Raw genomic sequence first — 15,463 nt, forward strand, 5'->3', positions numbered from 1 at the left:
GCTAAACTGGCTATTGGTGTCCCTGTCTCTACTTTTTTTCCAAAGCATGTTACAAAATATATTCCAGGTAAGAGTGCATACTGTGAAATTAAAATTGTTTTGTTAGATATTCACTAATGCTTGCTTCACAGTAAGCATATTTTCTTGGGAAATATCTTAGTTTTGTTTCACTATCTGAAAAGACTAGTGGAAAGAATGAAGTGCTATATTTTGCTCATCTTCTCTGTTTGAATCTTCTATATCGGACATTTTACATTTTTCTCTTGCCAATCACAATTAACATTTTTGTCGATCACATGGAGATGAATCTCAAATCCACAGAACTATAAAATGCAGTTTTTAAAAACATTTGCAGTTAGCAATCGTATAATTTTAAGATTCCCTTTTGCACTTTAATTCTGTCTCTTTCTGAACAGTATCTTGCCCTCACAACATTTGTCTCTTTAGAATTTTAAAGTCTTTAGTGACTTGGCAATGCATGTTAATGACTAATTTCAAGTTATGTATTGTCAACTTTAAAGTCTTTGGCTGAATTGTGAATGTAATACTTAAAGCTTTGACAGGTCTGATGCAGAGACGTTTTAATGGAAAGGTATTGATACATTGCCTGGATTTTTCAGAACTTGTACAAAAATAGTTGCTGTGCAGTAAGGTTCATTCTCTCAACTGAATAAAACTTGTGGTATTATAAAATCTGCATCTCTCAAAAAGAAAAGGATGCTAAAGTATAAATGGTGGGAGCTCTTAACTCTTACAGTGCCATTTTCCTCACTTAGTTCTGCTGAGAAGTGAGGCAGGGCATGCATCTCAAGGAGGAAATTGTCTTGTAGCTTTCTTTTCTGGAAGCTAACGTTAAATTTTAAATGAAAGTACACATTGAAAAAAATGTCATATGAATGGGAAATACCTTTAATGTGTGCCCTGGATTGGCTTGCTTAAGTACTGTTGGTCCCCCTCCCCCACCCCAAAAAGGCTGAAAGATGCTGAAAGTGCATCAGTTCCGTTAAAACTGATCTAGCAGCATGTATGAAAATGACTAATCTATTTTCTAGAGAATCCTGTTTCAGGTCCAAACTAGACATGACAGCAAGAGATCCATGATAACATCTCCCACTCAGAGAGTGGAAGGAATTCAGTCAGGATTAGGCTTCTGAAGGATAGGGTTGAATTTTTCTCTGATAAACTTCTGCTCTGCCCCTCGTATATTTTTTGCTTCAAGAAAACTGCACAGATTGGAAGAATTAACTTTGTTTTCCTGTGGTTCTACTAGGATTCAGCCTTAACACAGCTACTCCTGAGGTTAGAAAAAGAGTGGTAGATCCAGTAACAGACTTCTTATTGTCATACCTAGTTGTACCCTTAAACATACAACTTAATGTTTACGTTTTTTAATGGTTTTGACCTGAACAACTTATTATAATTGAAATATGACTCTCAGGTGTTCATTCATTAGCTATGTTTGCTTGATGCATCTATATTAGTTTCAAGCTCACAGCTCCTTTGTTTATACAAAGGAATATTGGAATAGATTTTCTTTAAAGAAAACTGTAGAAAGCATAATATAAGAATTTTGGCATGAATGAGGATTATTGAATAATTCTTCAATAGAGTGAACTATGTAGAAAAATGGGTTTGTTCACATGTATGCTAGGGATGTGCACGGAACCAGGCGGGGGTGGCTCAAAGGAGTGAGGGGTAGGACTAAGGGTGGGGGAGGGTGCACTTACCCCTCCCCCCGCTTTTCCCCCACCAGTGCTGGAGTTAGGTAAAATCCCTTGGGTTGGAGGGGTACCTCCCTGCCGCCCCCTCTGCTTCTTCAGCCAGAAGTACCGGGCGCGCATGCACATGCCGGCAGCACGCACACATTGCGATCGTGCCCGCCTGTGCACACGCGCATGCAACCAGCATGCGCACAGGCGGCTGGTACTTCTGGCCGAAGAAGCTGATGGGGCAGCAGGGAGGTACGCTGCGCCCTGAGGGATTTTGCCTAATTCCAGCACTGGTGGGGTAAAAGCAGGGGGAAGGTTAAGTGCACCCTCCCCCACCCTTGAAATCCTACCCCCCACCCCCACCAAACGTTCAAACCGGCCAGTGTTCGAACCTGTTTGGAGGCCTGTAAAAGGGCCTCTGAACAGGTTCATGCACATCCCTAATGTATTCACTGCCCATTAAACAGATATCTGGGCAGTTTACAAATTAAAACATGAACAATTAAAATAATAGATCACTTAAAACAATTTAACTATCAATAAAACCTTAAAACAGTTTGGTTCTTGTAGCTCAGCAGAAATACAATATAGTATAAGCAGATCCTTAAGTTAAAAAAAAAATTAAGAAACTATCTCAAGTAGGATTGTTGAGTACTGGGAAAAGACATTTGGTACTGGAAGGAACTTTCCCTTTTCTTGGGAATAAGCTAATCTTTTTGTATGGAAGAGTGAAGAAAATGACCACTAAATTGATCCTTGGCCACAGAGTGCTGCTAAGATAATCTGTAGGTGTAAGATAGAAGTAGTGTGGCTAGACAGAGAAGGAATGAATGAAAAATGTTCCTGTCTTCTTGAGAACTTGGAAAACATGAACACATAGACACGCTCAATTGCCTTTGGCACAATGGGGTACAGTTGGGAGGAACATATCCTTGTTTTACTAGGAGAACTATTTTAGACTTGGTGGAATTAAGGCATTTTTTGTGAGTATAGAAAGCTGTAGGCCTTTTGAATTACTAACCTTTTTTCTGAGTGCTAATTTATGTGATGATTGAATGTAATTTATTTTAATGAATCTGTAACACACTGCTTTTTATCAATCTAATATTGATCAGAAATGCCCTAAAAGCAAGGTTGTCTCTGCTTTTCTCCTTAAAACCATTACCAATTGAACCTCATTCTATTCCATAGAAAACTGGATTCTGCTGCCTGTATATATCACACAAAACCGACTCATGTATTCTGTATCAAGGTTTCGGGAGAGGCAGAGTACTGGGCAAAGTTTTTTAAGCCTGTCCCTTGCAATCCCTTCTCCGTCCCCTCTCATTTCCCGAACCTCAGCAGGCATTGCCCACGCTTTTCCAAGGTTGTCTTTACAGCCATAACAGATAGACATGTTGCTTGAAAAACACAAACAAACAAAAGCATGCTTGAGATTTTTGGGATGTTGAATTCTGCATGCAGCACTTTTAGAATTGTGTCTAAAAGCAGCACTGTGAGGATTACTAAAGGGGCACTTTGATTAGGTTGTTTATAGTCATGAGGTCAGCGGCGAAATAAACAACAGTTACTCTGCAAAGGAAAGACAGTGGACACTGGACTTGATTCTAATTTTTATCTTCAAATAGGTGCAGTGTTAGACCCTGGTTCAGATGTAGTTCTAAACCATGGAGTATCATTATGAGAACACACTTTTTCAAGCCTCAGGTTCAGTTCTCACCATCACTTCCTCCTTTCACATGCAAATTAGAGGCTTGTGTTCATGATGTGCAACAAACTGTATAGCAGGTTCTCTCTCTGTGTGTGGTTAACTGCCTTGTACAAAGCATAGTTAACAAACCAGGATGTTGACAGTGCATAGATGAAATGGAAAATTGCAATTCGTTATAAACCACAAATGGAAGCTTATTGCTCATGAAGGAGAAGGGAGGTGTGCAATTCCCAGGCATGTTGTGGTGTACTCTTGTTAAAACTAAACTATGGTTTGGCAGTGATCTGAACCAGACCATTGACTCTTGGGACTGGTGCAGATTTAATGCAGCTTATCCCTTAATGATAATTAATGGACTAGAACAGGGATTCTCAACGCTGGGTCCCCAGATGTTATTGGACTTCAACTCCCATAATTCCCAACCAAAGGCCACTGGGGCTGGGGGTTATGGGAATTGAAGTCCAATAACATCTGGGGCCCCCGGCATTGAGAATCCCTGGATTAGAGGATTTTGTGTTCCTTTCCCCCACCCCTCCCTTGCTGCCCTTAACTATGGTTAACGGTTATGTTGACACTAATGTTAACCAGAGCTGGAAGCTGGCTTAGAAACACTGTCATGCTTCACAAATAATGCTGGCATAACCCTTCACTGTGGTTAAGACCAGTAGGGGAATTTTGCACAGGGAAGAGGCGGTAGTCCTTTGGCCTGTGCCTGATCGCTTAATCAAGGTCATGTCTGCACTGCCCCATATTAACTTGAGATAAGAAAAAGCTTGCTGCTTAGAGAGGACCTGCTTTATTAGGGAGTGATTTTTTTTTTTAAATGTAGCCCTGAGCAAGAGCTACAAAGGAGCAAGTATGTACCCTCTTTTTCTGTTGTCCTGAGACTCAAGCAATCTGAGGTGGTCTGAGTGACATATTGTTGTGGTATATGAAACGAAATAAACTGTGGTGTCTGATCAACACAACACTACAGGAGGAATGCACATTCATGCTGCTGTATGATAGTTTGCTTCCTTCTGCCCCAAGAATATTAATGTGTGCAGCAGCCACATGCTTCTGTTCATTTTCCTCCACCTGGGAAATGTAGCAAACCAGTTGTCTTGGTGGATGCACCCTCTTTCAGAGGCTTCAGATTTGTTAATCATCCAAAAGACAATCTTTTATTAGGGTAATAAAGGCAGTATTTTATTAAAGTAATATTCAAATCCAGTCTTAATAACTTGGGGGGGTTGGTTACTCACAATAAATGTGTGAGCCACCCACAAAACAATTGTTATAGGGCGGCCAGTAAATAAAGTTGGGGTGGTCATTACTCCAGTAACACTGCATCATTCCCAGTTATAGGTAGCCAGACTGTTCTGTGGATTCTTTCTATCTTCGCTTAGACTTTTATAGCTCCTAATATTGAGAATACAGTACAGAGCTCATATGAGCAGCCTCATATGTGATAATGTCAAAGAATATTCAGCAAGAGGGACATAAAAATAAAATGTAAATTGCTGATAGATTTGTAACTCTGCTTTATATCTTTTCCATAATAAAAAGCTGCATATTTTGAGTTTGTCCTTTGTTTGGATAATAAGTTATATACCCTTTAATCATCATATGCAGCCCAAGATAAAGGCATTCCCTCTTACATTTGAGGTTTTGGTTGACTTGTAAATGACTGTGTAGGTGTTAGTTTAAATGTTGTTCCTGATAATTTGACCTTGTACTCTGCTGCAGGAGTGGAACCAGCATATCGATGGAGCAACACATAGCCGACGTTGTCAACTTCTCCTTGAAATGTATGGACTTGAAGACTTTAAAATGTTTTTCCTTAACTGAAATAACTTAAATAGTTTCAGAAAATACGAATGCTTTCCATTAATATTTCAAAATAATTAGGTCACTCTTAATATCTCATGTAAGTGTTTCAGTATCGGTTTCAGTAGTGAGCAGTGATTGCTTATGGGACAAGCAAAGCATGAGGCTATTGCATATACTCTTTATACATGAGAGAAGGGGATTCTGCTTCCACTTGTGAGCAAATTACCGTTCCTTCTTGTTATTATTTACATTTATATCCTGCTCTTCCTCCAAGGAGCCCAGAGTGGTATACTACATACCTGAGTTTCTCTTTCACAACAACCCTGTGAAGTAGGTTAGGCTGAGAGTGAAGTGACTGGCCCAGAGTCACCCAGCTAGTTTCATAGCTGAATGGGGATTTGAATTTGGGTCTCCCCGGTCCTAGTCCAGTACTCTAACCACTACACCACGGTGGCTCTGTTATGTCTGAACTTGGGACAAACCACAGTTTCCAGAGTTCAGATAGTTTTGGGAACTGGTTTGTTCTGACGAGTTAACAAATCAGTATCTGAAACCATCCTTTCAGAGGCTAGTTTCTAAACTCTGCATGTCATCTAAACCCAGGAGCTGTTGCTTAATGGTAACTTACAAACCAGGATTTGATCTTAATTTCACATCCTGGTTTGTAAACAGCAACTCTTGCATTCAGTCAATATGTGGAACGGCATTAACAAGGGTTCTTATTTCACAGCTCTAGGACCAAGTTGAGAAGGGAAAGGGAAGGAGGGCTCACCTCCTTCAATTCCTGATGTAACAAACAGTAGGTTGTTGGATTGTTTGAATCAAGCCTTAATGTCCATAGTATATTTTTAATGTATCCCAGTATCTGTAAGACAAGCCTATTCTGAAAGAAGTGAGGATTCTCATTCATTTTCTAGCAGTAAAACCAAAATTGCAAGATTTGACTCGCAAAGGTAAAATTGAAAAATCTGAAAAACCCATGGTATTCCAAAAGTGCTGCTGCACCTTTAAAGAGTAACACTTACTGTGGCAGAAGTTTTCATGTACTAGAACCTACTTCATCCCATAGTTGATATGGAGAGTAGCAACACCTTCAATATCTGCTTCATGCATTTGATGAAGCAGGCTGCCTACTGAAGCTCATAACACAACATATTTCACTTCTAGGTGCCCTAGGATATTCCTCCACTATTCTTTACTGCTGGATAGGAGAACATCTCATAGATTATACTTCCCTGTTGCTCCAGAGGCAGGACTATGGGGAAAACTCAGTAAGTTTAAATAGCCCTGGGAAGGATAACCCCATCCCGTTCTGATAGTGCCTGCTCCAGAGACAGCCTTTTCCCCCTCTCTCCCAAAAGCCTGTTGTCTTAGCTCTTCAGTTATTTTATCCTTCCAGAATTCTATCCTTCTCCTGATTATTAAAAAGTCCCTTTTTCTTCCTATCTCTCCTGCTCCTCCTTATCTTTTCCCTGGAGCCAGCGATTAGGATGCAGAGCGGTCCTCAGATCCTAACCATCTTTTTTCCTAGAAGCAATCAGAAGCATGCAAGTTTTCTTACACAGAGGTCCCCCAGCAGCGCGCCAAGAGCAATGAGGCCCTTGTCCAAGCTACCATGACGATTGGGAATTTGGGGCAAGAGCCATTGGGCCTCTCACCACCAGGCTGAGAGTTCTGCCATGCCCCAAACCCTCCCCAGTCTGCCCAGGACCCAAGCAACAGGTGTGCCTCGTGCCACAAGATTGTAAATCTCTCTTCCGGCAGCCTCCTCGCTCTCAGCTCCTCCCAGGTCTTCAAGGTCAGCCCTGTCTGGAGGCCTGGATTGTGCTCGCAAGAGCCACAAGGATCCCATGCTCACCATGAGGGAAATGTAGGCTTCAACGGCAAGAAGGAAGGAGGACGCTCAGGCCCAGCTGCCTTAGTGAGCCACAGTGACTATGCCCAGAAAGGGTGTAGAAGCAGAGTGGACTGATGGGGGCCACTGATGGGGCCACAGATGCCTTTTTCAGACAATGTCCCAACCAGATAGCCAAGAACCTAACAGACCAGCATCTATGGATCCCCTGAATGGAGATCTTACTGGGAATCCCCGGTGGACCTTACTGGGGATGCCCTCCACTCCACCTTTAGGTGCCTTTAAGACAGTATCCCCAGCATGGCAGACCTGGTTTAAAGACGTGCTGGATAAGTCTCTCCAACAGTCCAGGTCATTGAAGTGGGCAAGACAATAAACAGTGAAGAAGAGATCAAGCATCCCCTTCCTTGTCCTCAGAAAGCCAGACCCCCAGAAAATCTAAAAAGAAAAGTAAGAGTAAAGGCAGAGTAAGGGTAAAGCAGCGGCACACTTGGGACTTTTGACTTCTAGCATCAGATAGCAACACCTTATACAATCCCACCTCAGACACTTCCTCTGGGGAGTTAGGCCTATTGTACACTGTTCCCTGACATGGAATCTACAAATAGTATTTTGGGCGGTACAGAGCCCCCATTCGAGTCCATCCACTTTATCGTAACCAACCTTTTATCCTATAAACTGGCCTTCCTAGTAGCTGTTACCTTTTCCAGAAGACTGTCCGAGCTTCAGGCTCTATCGGTAAATAAGCACCTCTAATTTCTCCAAATTCAGTTAGAATGATCCCTGATCCATCATTTCTCCCTAAGGTGCCATCTGCACTTCATAGATCTCAGGACTTTATTCTACCTTTTGGTCCTAAACCTTCACATCCATCAGAGTGGGAATGGCACAAACTAGATGTTTGATGCTGCTTTAAGGTTTGCATCCAAAGTATTATTTATTTATTCGATTTCTATACTGCCCTTCCAAAAATGGCTCAGAGTGGTTTACACAGAGAAATAATAAATAAGATGGATCCCTGTCCCCAAACATAAGATAGACACCAGCAACAGTCACTGGAAGTACTGTGCTGGGGGTGGTTAGGGCCAGTTACTCTCCCCCTGCTAAATAAAGAGAATCACCACGTTAAAAGGTGCCTCTTTGCCAAGTTATCAGGGGGTTTTGAACTGGTATTGAACTGTGCCAGACTTCAGATGGCTTATTTTGTGTCTTATTTCCACACTTCCATGGGCCAAAAGGTCTCAAAATCCATTATAGCCAAGTGACTCAAAGCCTGCATTTCGCTGGCATACAGTATGTTAAAGCTACCAACGCACCTGCATCTCTCGGCTTATTCGACTGTGGCGGTAGCAGCAGCAATGGCAGCCTTTTCTACAAATTCTTCTTTGTCAGAGATCTGCAACATAGCAACATGGTCATCCCTAGGAGTGTGCACGAAACCGCCAAACTACGGTCCAGCACTGGGGTGGGGGGTGGCTTTAAGAGCGGGGGGAGGGTTTACTTACCCCTCCCACCGCTTTCCTGCTCTGGCGCAGTAATTTCAGAAGTAATTGGGGCGTCAGGATACCTCCCTGCCGCCCCTTCCCCGCGGTCGCTATTAAAAACTCCCAGGAGTCCTTTGCGCATGCAATTTCGGCGCCAGAGCGGGAAAGCAGTGGGAGGGGTAAGTAAACCCTCCCCCCCGCTCTTAAAGGCACCCCCCAACCAGGATGCCCAGGTCCGGACTGGTCTGGAGGCCTTTACAGTGGCCTCCGGACCGGTCTGGGCCCATTCCTAGTCATCCCCATCTACCTTTACAAGACATTACCAGATGGACATTCAGTGCTCTGCTGAAGCTACATTCAGTAGAAGAGAGCCACAGCAGGTACTCCTGGACACTTCCCACCCAGGCTCATCAGCTGTGGCCTGTCCCACAAGATGTCCTCTTTCAGCAGCGGGGAAAGGAGCATTGGTAACATGACCTGAAGGCTGCTTCTTCCTACTGCTGGATATGAGGAAATCTCGGACCATCTGCTTGAGCTGTCCAGGTCTACCGCAGGGACTGCCTTTTCCCCTCTACTTACTGTTGCTTAAAATTGTTCCCTAAGTTATCTCGGCTGTTCAGAACTGGGTGGGGTTATATTCCCAGGGCTATTTAAGCTTTCTAAGTTAATTTGCATAGTCCTGCCTCTGGAGCAACTGGCAAGTATAACCCATGAGATGTCGTCCTATCCAGCAATAGGAAAAAGCCTTCACACTAGTGGTGTACACAAATTTGAACCGAAATGCCAGTCTGCGAGCCAGTTCAATTGAACCAGCCGACCGTTCGAACCAATTCAAGGGCTATGCTTGTAAAGGGTAATTCTGATGAGGATTCCTCTTTACATCACCAGGGGGTGGTGGAGTCCTTTAAAAATGTTCTAAGTGTGGCTGGGGTGAGGGTGACGAGAGGGCACCTTACTGGTTTGTGTCTCAAGAGCTCCTCCCACCAGCGCTTCTCTCCTAGCAGTGCAGGCTGGCCGCGGCCTGGCTCCAGCCTCTGCAGGTGCATCGAGACCATTTGTGTGGCCTCCACGGATGCGGAGGCTATTTGCAGCACACAAATGGTGACACAAATGGCATCTGCAAAGCCAGAACCAGGCTGCTGCCTGCCCACGCTGCTTGGGGGAAGCATTGGTGGAGCTTAGAGGAGCTGCACAAGCCAGTAAGGTGCTGGTTTATGTTTGAACTGGTTCTGCACACCCCTAATGTATATAAACCTTTCATAGTTTATGTAAATCCCCCATGCATCCCTCTTCCTTTTTGTTGTTGTTTGGCCAGGTTAAGAAACAAAACCTGATGCTCTGTCATACAATCTCTGGGTGAAATGAGATGAGTTATGACAAACAAATGAAAAGTTTAGTCCATTTAACAAAGTGTATAGAATTCAAATGTCTGTTGTGATTTTCAGTTGTACATGTCTATCGAAGAAAGCCTTATTTCCTTCCAAGTTTGTATGCAATGGGTCAGTAACCTAAAGTAACTTGCTTGTAAGAGAGAGTGCCATATTTCAAGGCACAGGGTGGTCTGCATACCATGTGGGAACCACAGTTAAATCCTGGCCCCACCTCAGAAGAATGCACTCTCCTCTTCTGTGCCCATGTGAGCATCTACTTCCAATTTAAATTGGACTAAATCAGGATTGGTCATGACGTCCAAACCTGTTGATCTTAGCGTGCTTGAAATAAACTGTGATCTGTAAGAAAGATTCAGTTTAGTTTGTTAGTTGGTTAGAATAAGCCACGATCAGTTGATTTGGACATCATGACCAGTCTTGGTTCATTCTCACTTAAATCAGAAGTAGGTGCTCTCATGGGCACCAGAGAGGGAAGCGCGCACTCCCGAGGCTTGCACATGTCTCCCAGGGCCAGGCTTTAACTGTGATTCTACGTGATGCCTGAACCAGCCTACAGTCATTTCAGAAATCAGGAATAATCAATACTTTGGTACATCCCATCTAAGCTAGTCCTGTAACTACAATATAGGCAACTTCTTTATGTATTCAGCATTTTGCTACTTGGGTGAAAAACAAATGCACAATATTTGAGCTGTAGGAGAATGTCATCTTCCTGACTGTCTGTGTTCTTCTTTAAAGATATCCAGAGTGGAACCCTGATAATGATTCTGGACACGGAATGTAAGTAAAACGTGCTCTACAAGTAGAAGGGAACAAGTTGGCAGCCTATGAGGAAATGTGGGGGGATGTCTTGATAGTGTGCGCTAAATGGCTTCCTGCTCACCTCAACAATCTAGTGCTGGCTGCTGAGGTTTGGGGCCAAGTAGTCGGAAGCTGCTCATCTAGCACAGAACCCGAGTGGAATAGTTCAGGTAGGGAGGCTATTGTATATCTCCCTTTGGAGAGGTTGGAGGAAACTGAGGTCAGAGGCTGTGTCTCACATCTTTGAGTCTAACTGTACTTCTCGTTCCAGAATATTGTAAGTGCAAAAAGCCCTTACGGGATGATTTATTCAAACTGGAGGAAGCACTTTCTTTACACGTGCTTCCCACACCAGCAAAGACTTTTAGCATCAAAGTGACCAGAGCCCTTAATGGTTTTATACCATCCTGGACTTGGGGTTGGGAATTATGGTTAGAGGTTACAGTACGCTTCACAGCACATTGCTTGATCCTAATCCTCCCCTTTCCCAAGGATACTACACCAAACCAAGCTCCATCATTAGGGGCTTGACTCGGCCAGTTTCTCCCCACTCTATGCTCTCCTCCCCGACATACACTTTTTTTGCTCCTTTTTAATGGACGTTCCCAGCATTCCATGTCTCCTGAAGGCTGTAGTGTTTAACATGCTATTTTTGAAGGGTGGTGGTTGTTTTTAATCACAGTAACATAAACCACTCTGGTCTGGATGTCCTCATTTCACTACCCAGCTGACAAGCAAGGGGTCACTGTTTGATATTTGGAGGAATGATGACTCAGATGTGTTTTCTGTGGTTAAAATTACCCTCAAATATTCAAAATGTTTTAAATAAATGGAGGTGTTCATCAATCATCTCAAGAACAGATTTTATTCCTTATATATACACTTAGTTTCCACAGTGTCTCGTCTAGCATTTCTGATTAGTATTACCGTGGAGTGTTGTGCACTGTCTTTTTTTAAGAGGCTGGGGTTGTTAGGATGCATCCCTGCAAACTATGTGCATGCAAACACTGAATAGTAACTCCAAATTCCCACAATAGGAAATACCTCTTCAATTAACTACTACTTGTATTTTTTCTGCCCACCTGGCACTACTACTGATGGAGATTGTATGGAAATTCTTTTGGATCTTTGAGAATTGTAGCCAGCTCTAGTAGTTGGCCCTATTTAGCCATGCTGGACCAATATTACGCGCTAGTCTCTTCAGAAGAAAGTGAACAATGGGACCCTGCCTTGACAGTTCATTGCTTTTTTGGTAAAACTTGTTTGGAGTCGTGTAGACAGTTGTTTTTTTAAAGGTTAATCTGGCTTCATTTTGTACATGTGTGTTACTTCTAGGGGCGATCCATTTATGTTGCAACAGTCTACAAATCCTGCTCCTGGAATTCTGGGGCCACCTCCACCACCGTTTCATCTGGGTGGGCCACCAATTGGGTCAAGAGGTAATATGAGCAAATGCATCTTTGAGAGGTCTCTTAAACCTCTCAGTTCCTGGCCATAGTAGGCTTTGCTGATCAGTATTATGTATGAACTGTGTGAAGAACTAAGACCTGGAAGACAGGAAAAAAATCCATACTTATGACCAAGTGTGTTTTGAAGATTAAAAAATAGGGGACAAAGTTAGCTGGTAGTGTGATGTACAGTGCAGGGCAATCGCCTGCATGTCTACCCAGAAGTAAGTCCTGTTGTGTTGAATGAGGCCTGCCCAGGGATAAGAGTGAACAGAATTGCAGCTTTAGTGGCTTAAATGTTGATGCTGTGTCAAATTATCTTAAATCGGTCTAAACAGAATCACAGAAATGGGGTGGGTGTGTGGGTGGGTGTTTTCATTACTTTTATATACCGCCTCATACAAGTGTCTCAAGGAGGTTTACAAATGAACGATAAACAGACATCCAGACTAAAAGTTGCATGGACAATGGGAAGACGTGGTTCCTTGCGGATTACCCACCCCCTTCCTTCCACAGTCCTCTGTGCCTCCTGAAATATGTGTCCCTGAGGGGTTAAGGAAAACTGTCCCTCCCCTTTTGTGCACATGAAATGTTAGTCTCGATATCAGCCACTGAATTTCGTACTAGTAAGGGTGTGTCTGCGTGTAAAATGTAAGGATTTATTGCTTAATAAGGCTTGTAATTGTTTAAAAAACCCCGTTATGATCAGTCATGGTATGTTAATTGAACTGCATTCCATAAACCTTTCAAAAGCATGTTGTGATAGTACAACTAGAAGTAGTTTTTTTAGAAGCCTGCTAATTATATATTTCTCGCTCACTTTTTTGTATCAAGGGGCTGGAAATGGAAGTATGCAAGGACCAAGACACATGCAGAAGGGCAGAGTGGTTAGTATTGACACAGGAGTTGATGCATTAAAAACAAAGATGCATTTCTTGCCCTTGGATGACTTTTGGATGGCAGTTATTATGGCTAGTAGAATGAGATGAGGATTTACTTCTCACTGAAGTGATTTTGTGTCTGGATTATACCAGTATAGACTGCAAAGGGAGTGGGGAGAGAGAGATGGCTCACATGTTTGAATGTTACTCTGTATAAAATGTGCCTTGATTAAAACCAAGTAACACTAGCCTTTCGAAGAGACCAGATCAGCCTTTTCCCTGACATGCTAAACTTTATGTGCAAGGATTTTGTGTGGAGGAGCTCAGGTGAGAACATGGTCAACATTAGCTGGATTTGGGAACTGCTCTGTTCCTTAAGATCTTAATGGTAGTGTCTTCTAATCTCTGCTCAAGGTATCATGCCAAAAAAATACAAGTGAAACACAAAAGCCACATGCCTTCCCTTTTGATTATTATTAAATTATTTTTCTTTACCGCCCCCACACATCTACACTTATTACTTTGCACCCCTCAAATTTATCTTGGATTAAAGGTGTCTGCTTTTTAAATGTTGATACTGAACTTTAGAGCAGTGATCTGCTCATCACAAACTTAGGTTAAAAATCCTGTATCAAAATGAACATTTTGGATGAACATTTTAATAATCTCTTTTTAATATGTTATGTTTACTGCATGTCTTACTTAATAGGAAACGAGTAGAGTTGTGCACATCATGGCTTTTCATAGAGGAAAAAACTTGAGAGAAGAGCTGCTGCAACTTGTTGAACCATTTGGAATAATCACAAATCACCTAATCTTGAACAAAATTAATGAAGTAAGTGTTTTTGAAACAATATAAATCATGATTTGCTTTGCTAAATGAACCCGAACTTGGATAACTTGCACAGATGTACAGTGGTTATGCAGCGCACAGGACTTAAAAAACAGGCGGCCTCAAAGTTTCCTTATATTATGAAAAGGCTTCATCGTATTGTCAGGTTTCATTCTTTAAAAGTAATTTTCTAGTCTAAATGGTAGCAGAGGAAATTTGAATATCTGAAGGCAGCATTTCTATGGTACAGTTTTTGGGATTAAGCTAGCTGCTTTTACCCCTTATTAGAATATGTTTTGTTGAAAATATATCCAACGTTGCAAATTCAAATTTCTCATTAGATAGATACTAAGACTGCAGGATCTGTTACTTTACTACAGAAGGTTAGTGCTCATTGATTTAATGATTTTTAAGGTTATTTTTCTTCTTTTGTATTTCATTACTATTCACTTATTGGACAGACACCCCCGCCCCCCAGAAGAAGAATGTGGAAATTATGGTATTGATGGTATTCATTGCAATTGCAGGCATTTATTGAAATGTCTACCACTGAAGATGCTCAAGCTGCAGTTGAATTTTATTCAGCAACACCAGCTTTAGTGTTTGGCAAACCCGTGAGAGTACACTTGTCACAGAAGTATAAAAGAATAAAGGTAAGACCAGTTCCATATATTCTTCTAGCGTTTCTATTGGTAAATGTCCAGCTGCTTCATTCTCTGTTCTAGTTTAGGACATCAAACTAAGGCTTTTATATCAAACTACTATAATGGATCAGCACAATGTGTTCTCAAAACTCTTTTTTAGAAACCAGAAGGAACACCTGACCCAAAGTATGAGCCTCCCAAACAGGAACTTGGTCGTGTGATCCATCTCAGCAATTTGCCTCACTCGGGATATTCGGACAGTGCTGTCCTGAAATTAGCTGAGCCCTTTGGAAAAATAAAGAACTACATACTGATGAGAATGAAGAGCCAGGTGAATTGATATGATTCTTGAACTAGGAATATCTGCCATTCTGTTTCGTAAAGCATTAAATTGGGCATATTGATAGGAGGAAGATAGGATGCAAGTAATTGAGTATACACTTCTGTATAATATTGAAAGCAAGGCTTGCCCACCTATTTCATAGGAAGATGCTGGAGGAGTCTACCCATTTAGGTCTTGGTGCTAATTACGCAAGGAGTTGCCTGTCCTTGTTTTCACTGGCAAATGGGTACAGAAACATAGTCAAAAGCCATGTTCCATAACTTTGTGGACTGAAAAGAGATGGAGGCCTTGGACAAGAGGAAGGAAGGATGGGATCTGGAAAGGGAAGGTGGGGCTGACACTTGCCCACCTCTCTGTAGCCCACATTTGTGGCAGAGTTGCATTTAACTGGTTGCCATAGACAACCAAGAACTGTGCTCAGAGAGAAAATAATGTGGGTGGGTGACAGCAAGCCTGTCTAAAGATCTCTCCCACCCTCCTTCAGTCTCTTCCCTCCTGCCCAGCCTGCCAGCTCTTACTTGCTCCTCCCCCTTCCCTTCCAGTGGCACCATA

At 42.4% G+C, this 15,463-nt stretch overlaps 1 protein-coding gene across 6 annotated transcripts in view; it reads left to right on the forward strand.

Annotated features, from left to right (window-relative positions):
* Nucleotides 1–15,463, forward strand: part of LOC128340150 (matrin-3-like) — a 61,738-nt gene that overhangs the window by 28,876 nt on the left and 17,399 nt on the right. For all 6 annotated transcript variants that reach the window (XM_053284950.1, XM_053284951.1, XM_053284953.1 and 3 more), the window contains 7 exons: nucleotides 5,149–5,210; nucleotides 10,701–10,742; nucleotides 12,099–12,202; nucleotides 13,046–13,098; nucleotides 13,802–13,927; nucleotides 14,452–14,577; nucleotides 14,729–14,899. In XM_053284950.1, coding sequence (XP_053140925.1) covers nucleotides 5,149–5,210; nucleotides 10,701–10,742; nucleotides 12,099–12,202; nucleotides 13,046–13,098; nucleotides 13,802–13,927; nucleotides 14,452–14,577; nucleotides 14,729–14,899 — 684 coding nt within the window. The remainder of the gene's footprint in view (nucleotides 1–5,148; nucleotides 5,211–10,700; nucleotides 10,743–12,098; nucleotides 12,203–13,045; nucleotides 13,099–13,801; nucleotides 13,928–14,451; nucleotides 14,578–14,728; nucleotides 14,900–15,463) is intronic.

This window comes from Hemicordylus capensis, chromosome 1 (assembly GCF_027244095.1).
Source record: "Hemicordylus capensis ecotype Gifberg chromosome 1, rHemCap1.1.pri, whole genome shotgun sequence".
NCBI classification, from domain to species: Eukaryota; Metazoa; Chordata; class Lepidosauria; order Squamata; family Cordylidae; genus Hemicordylus; species Hemicordylus capensis.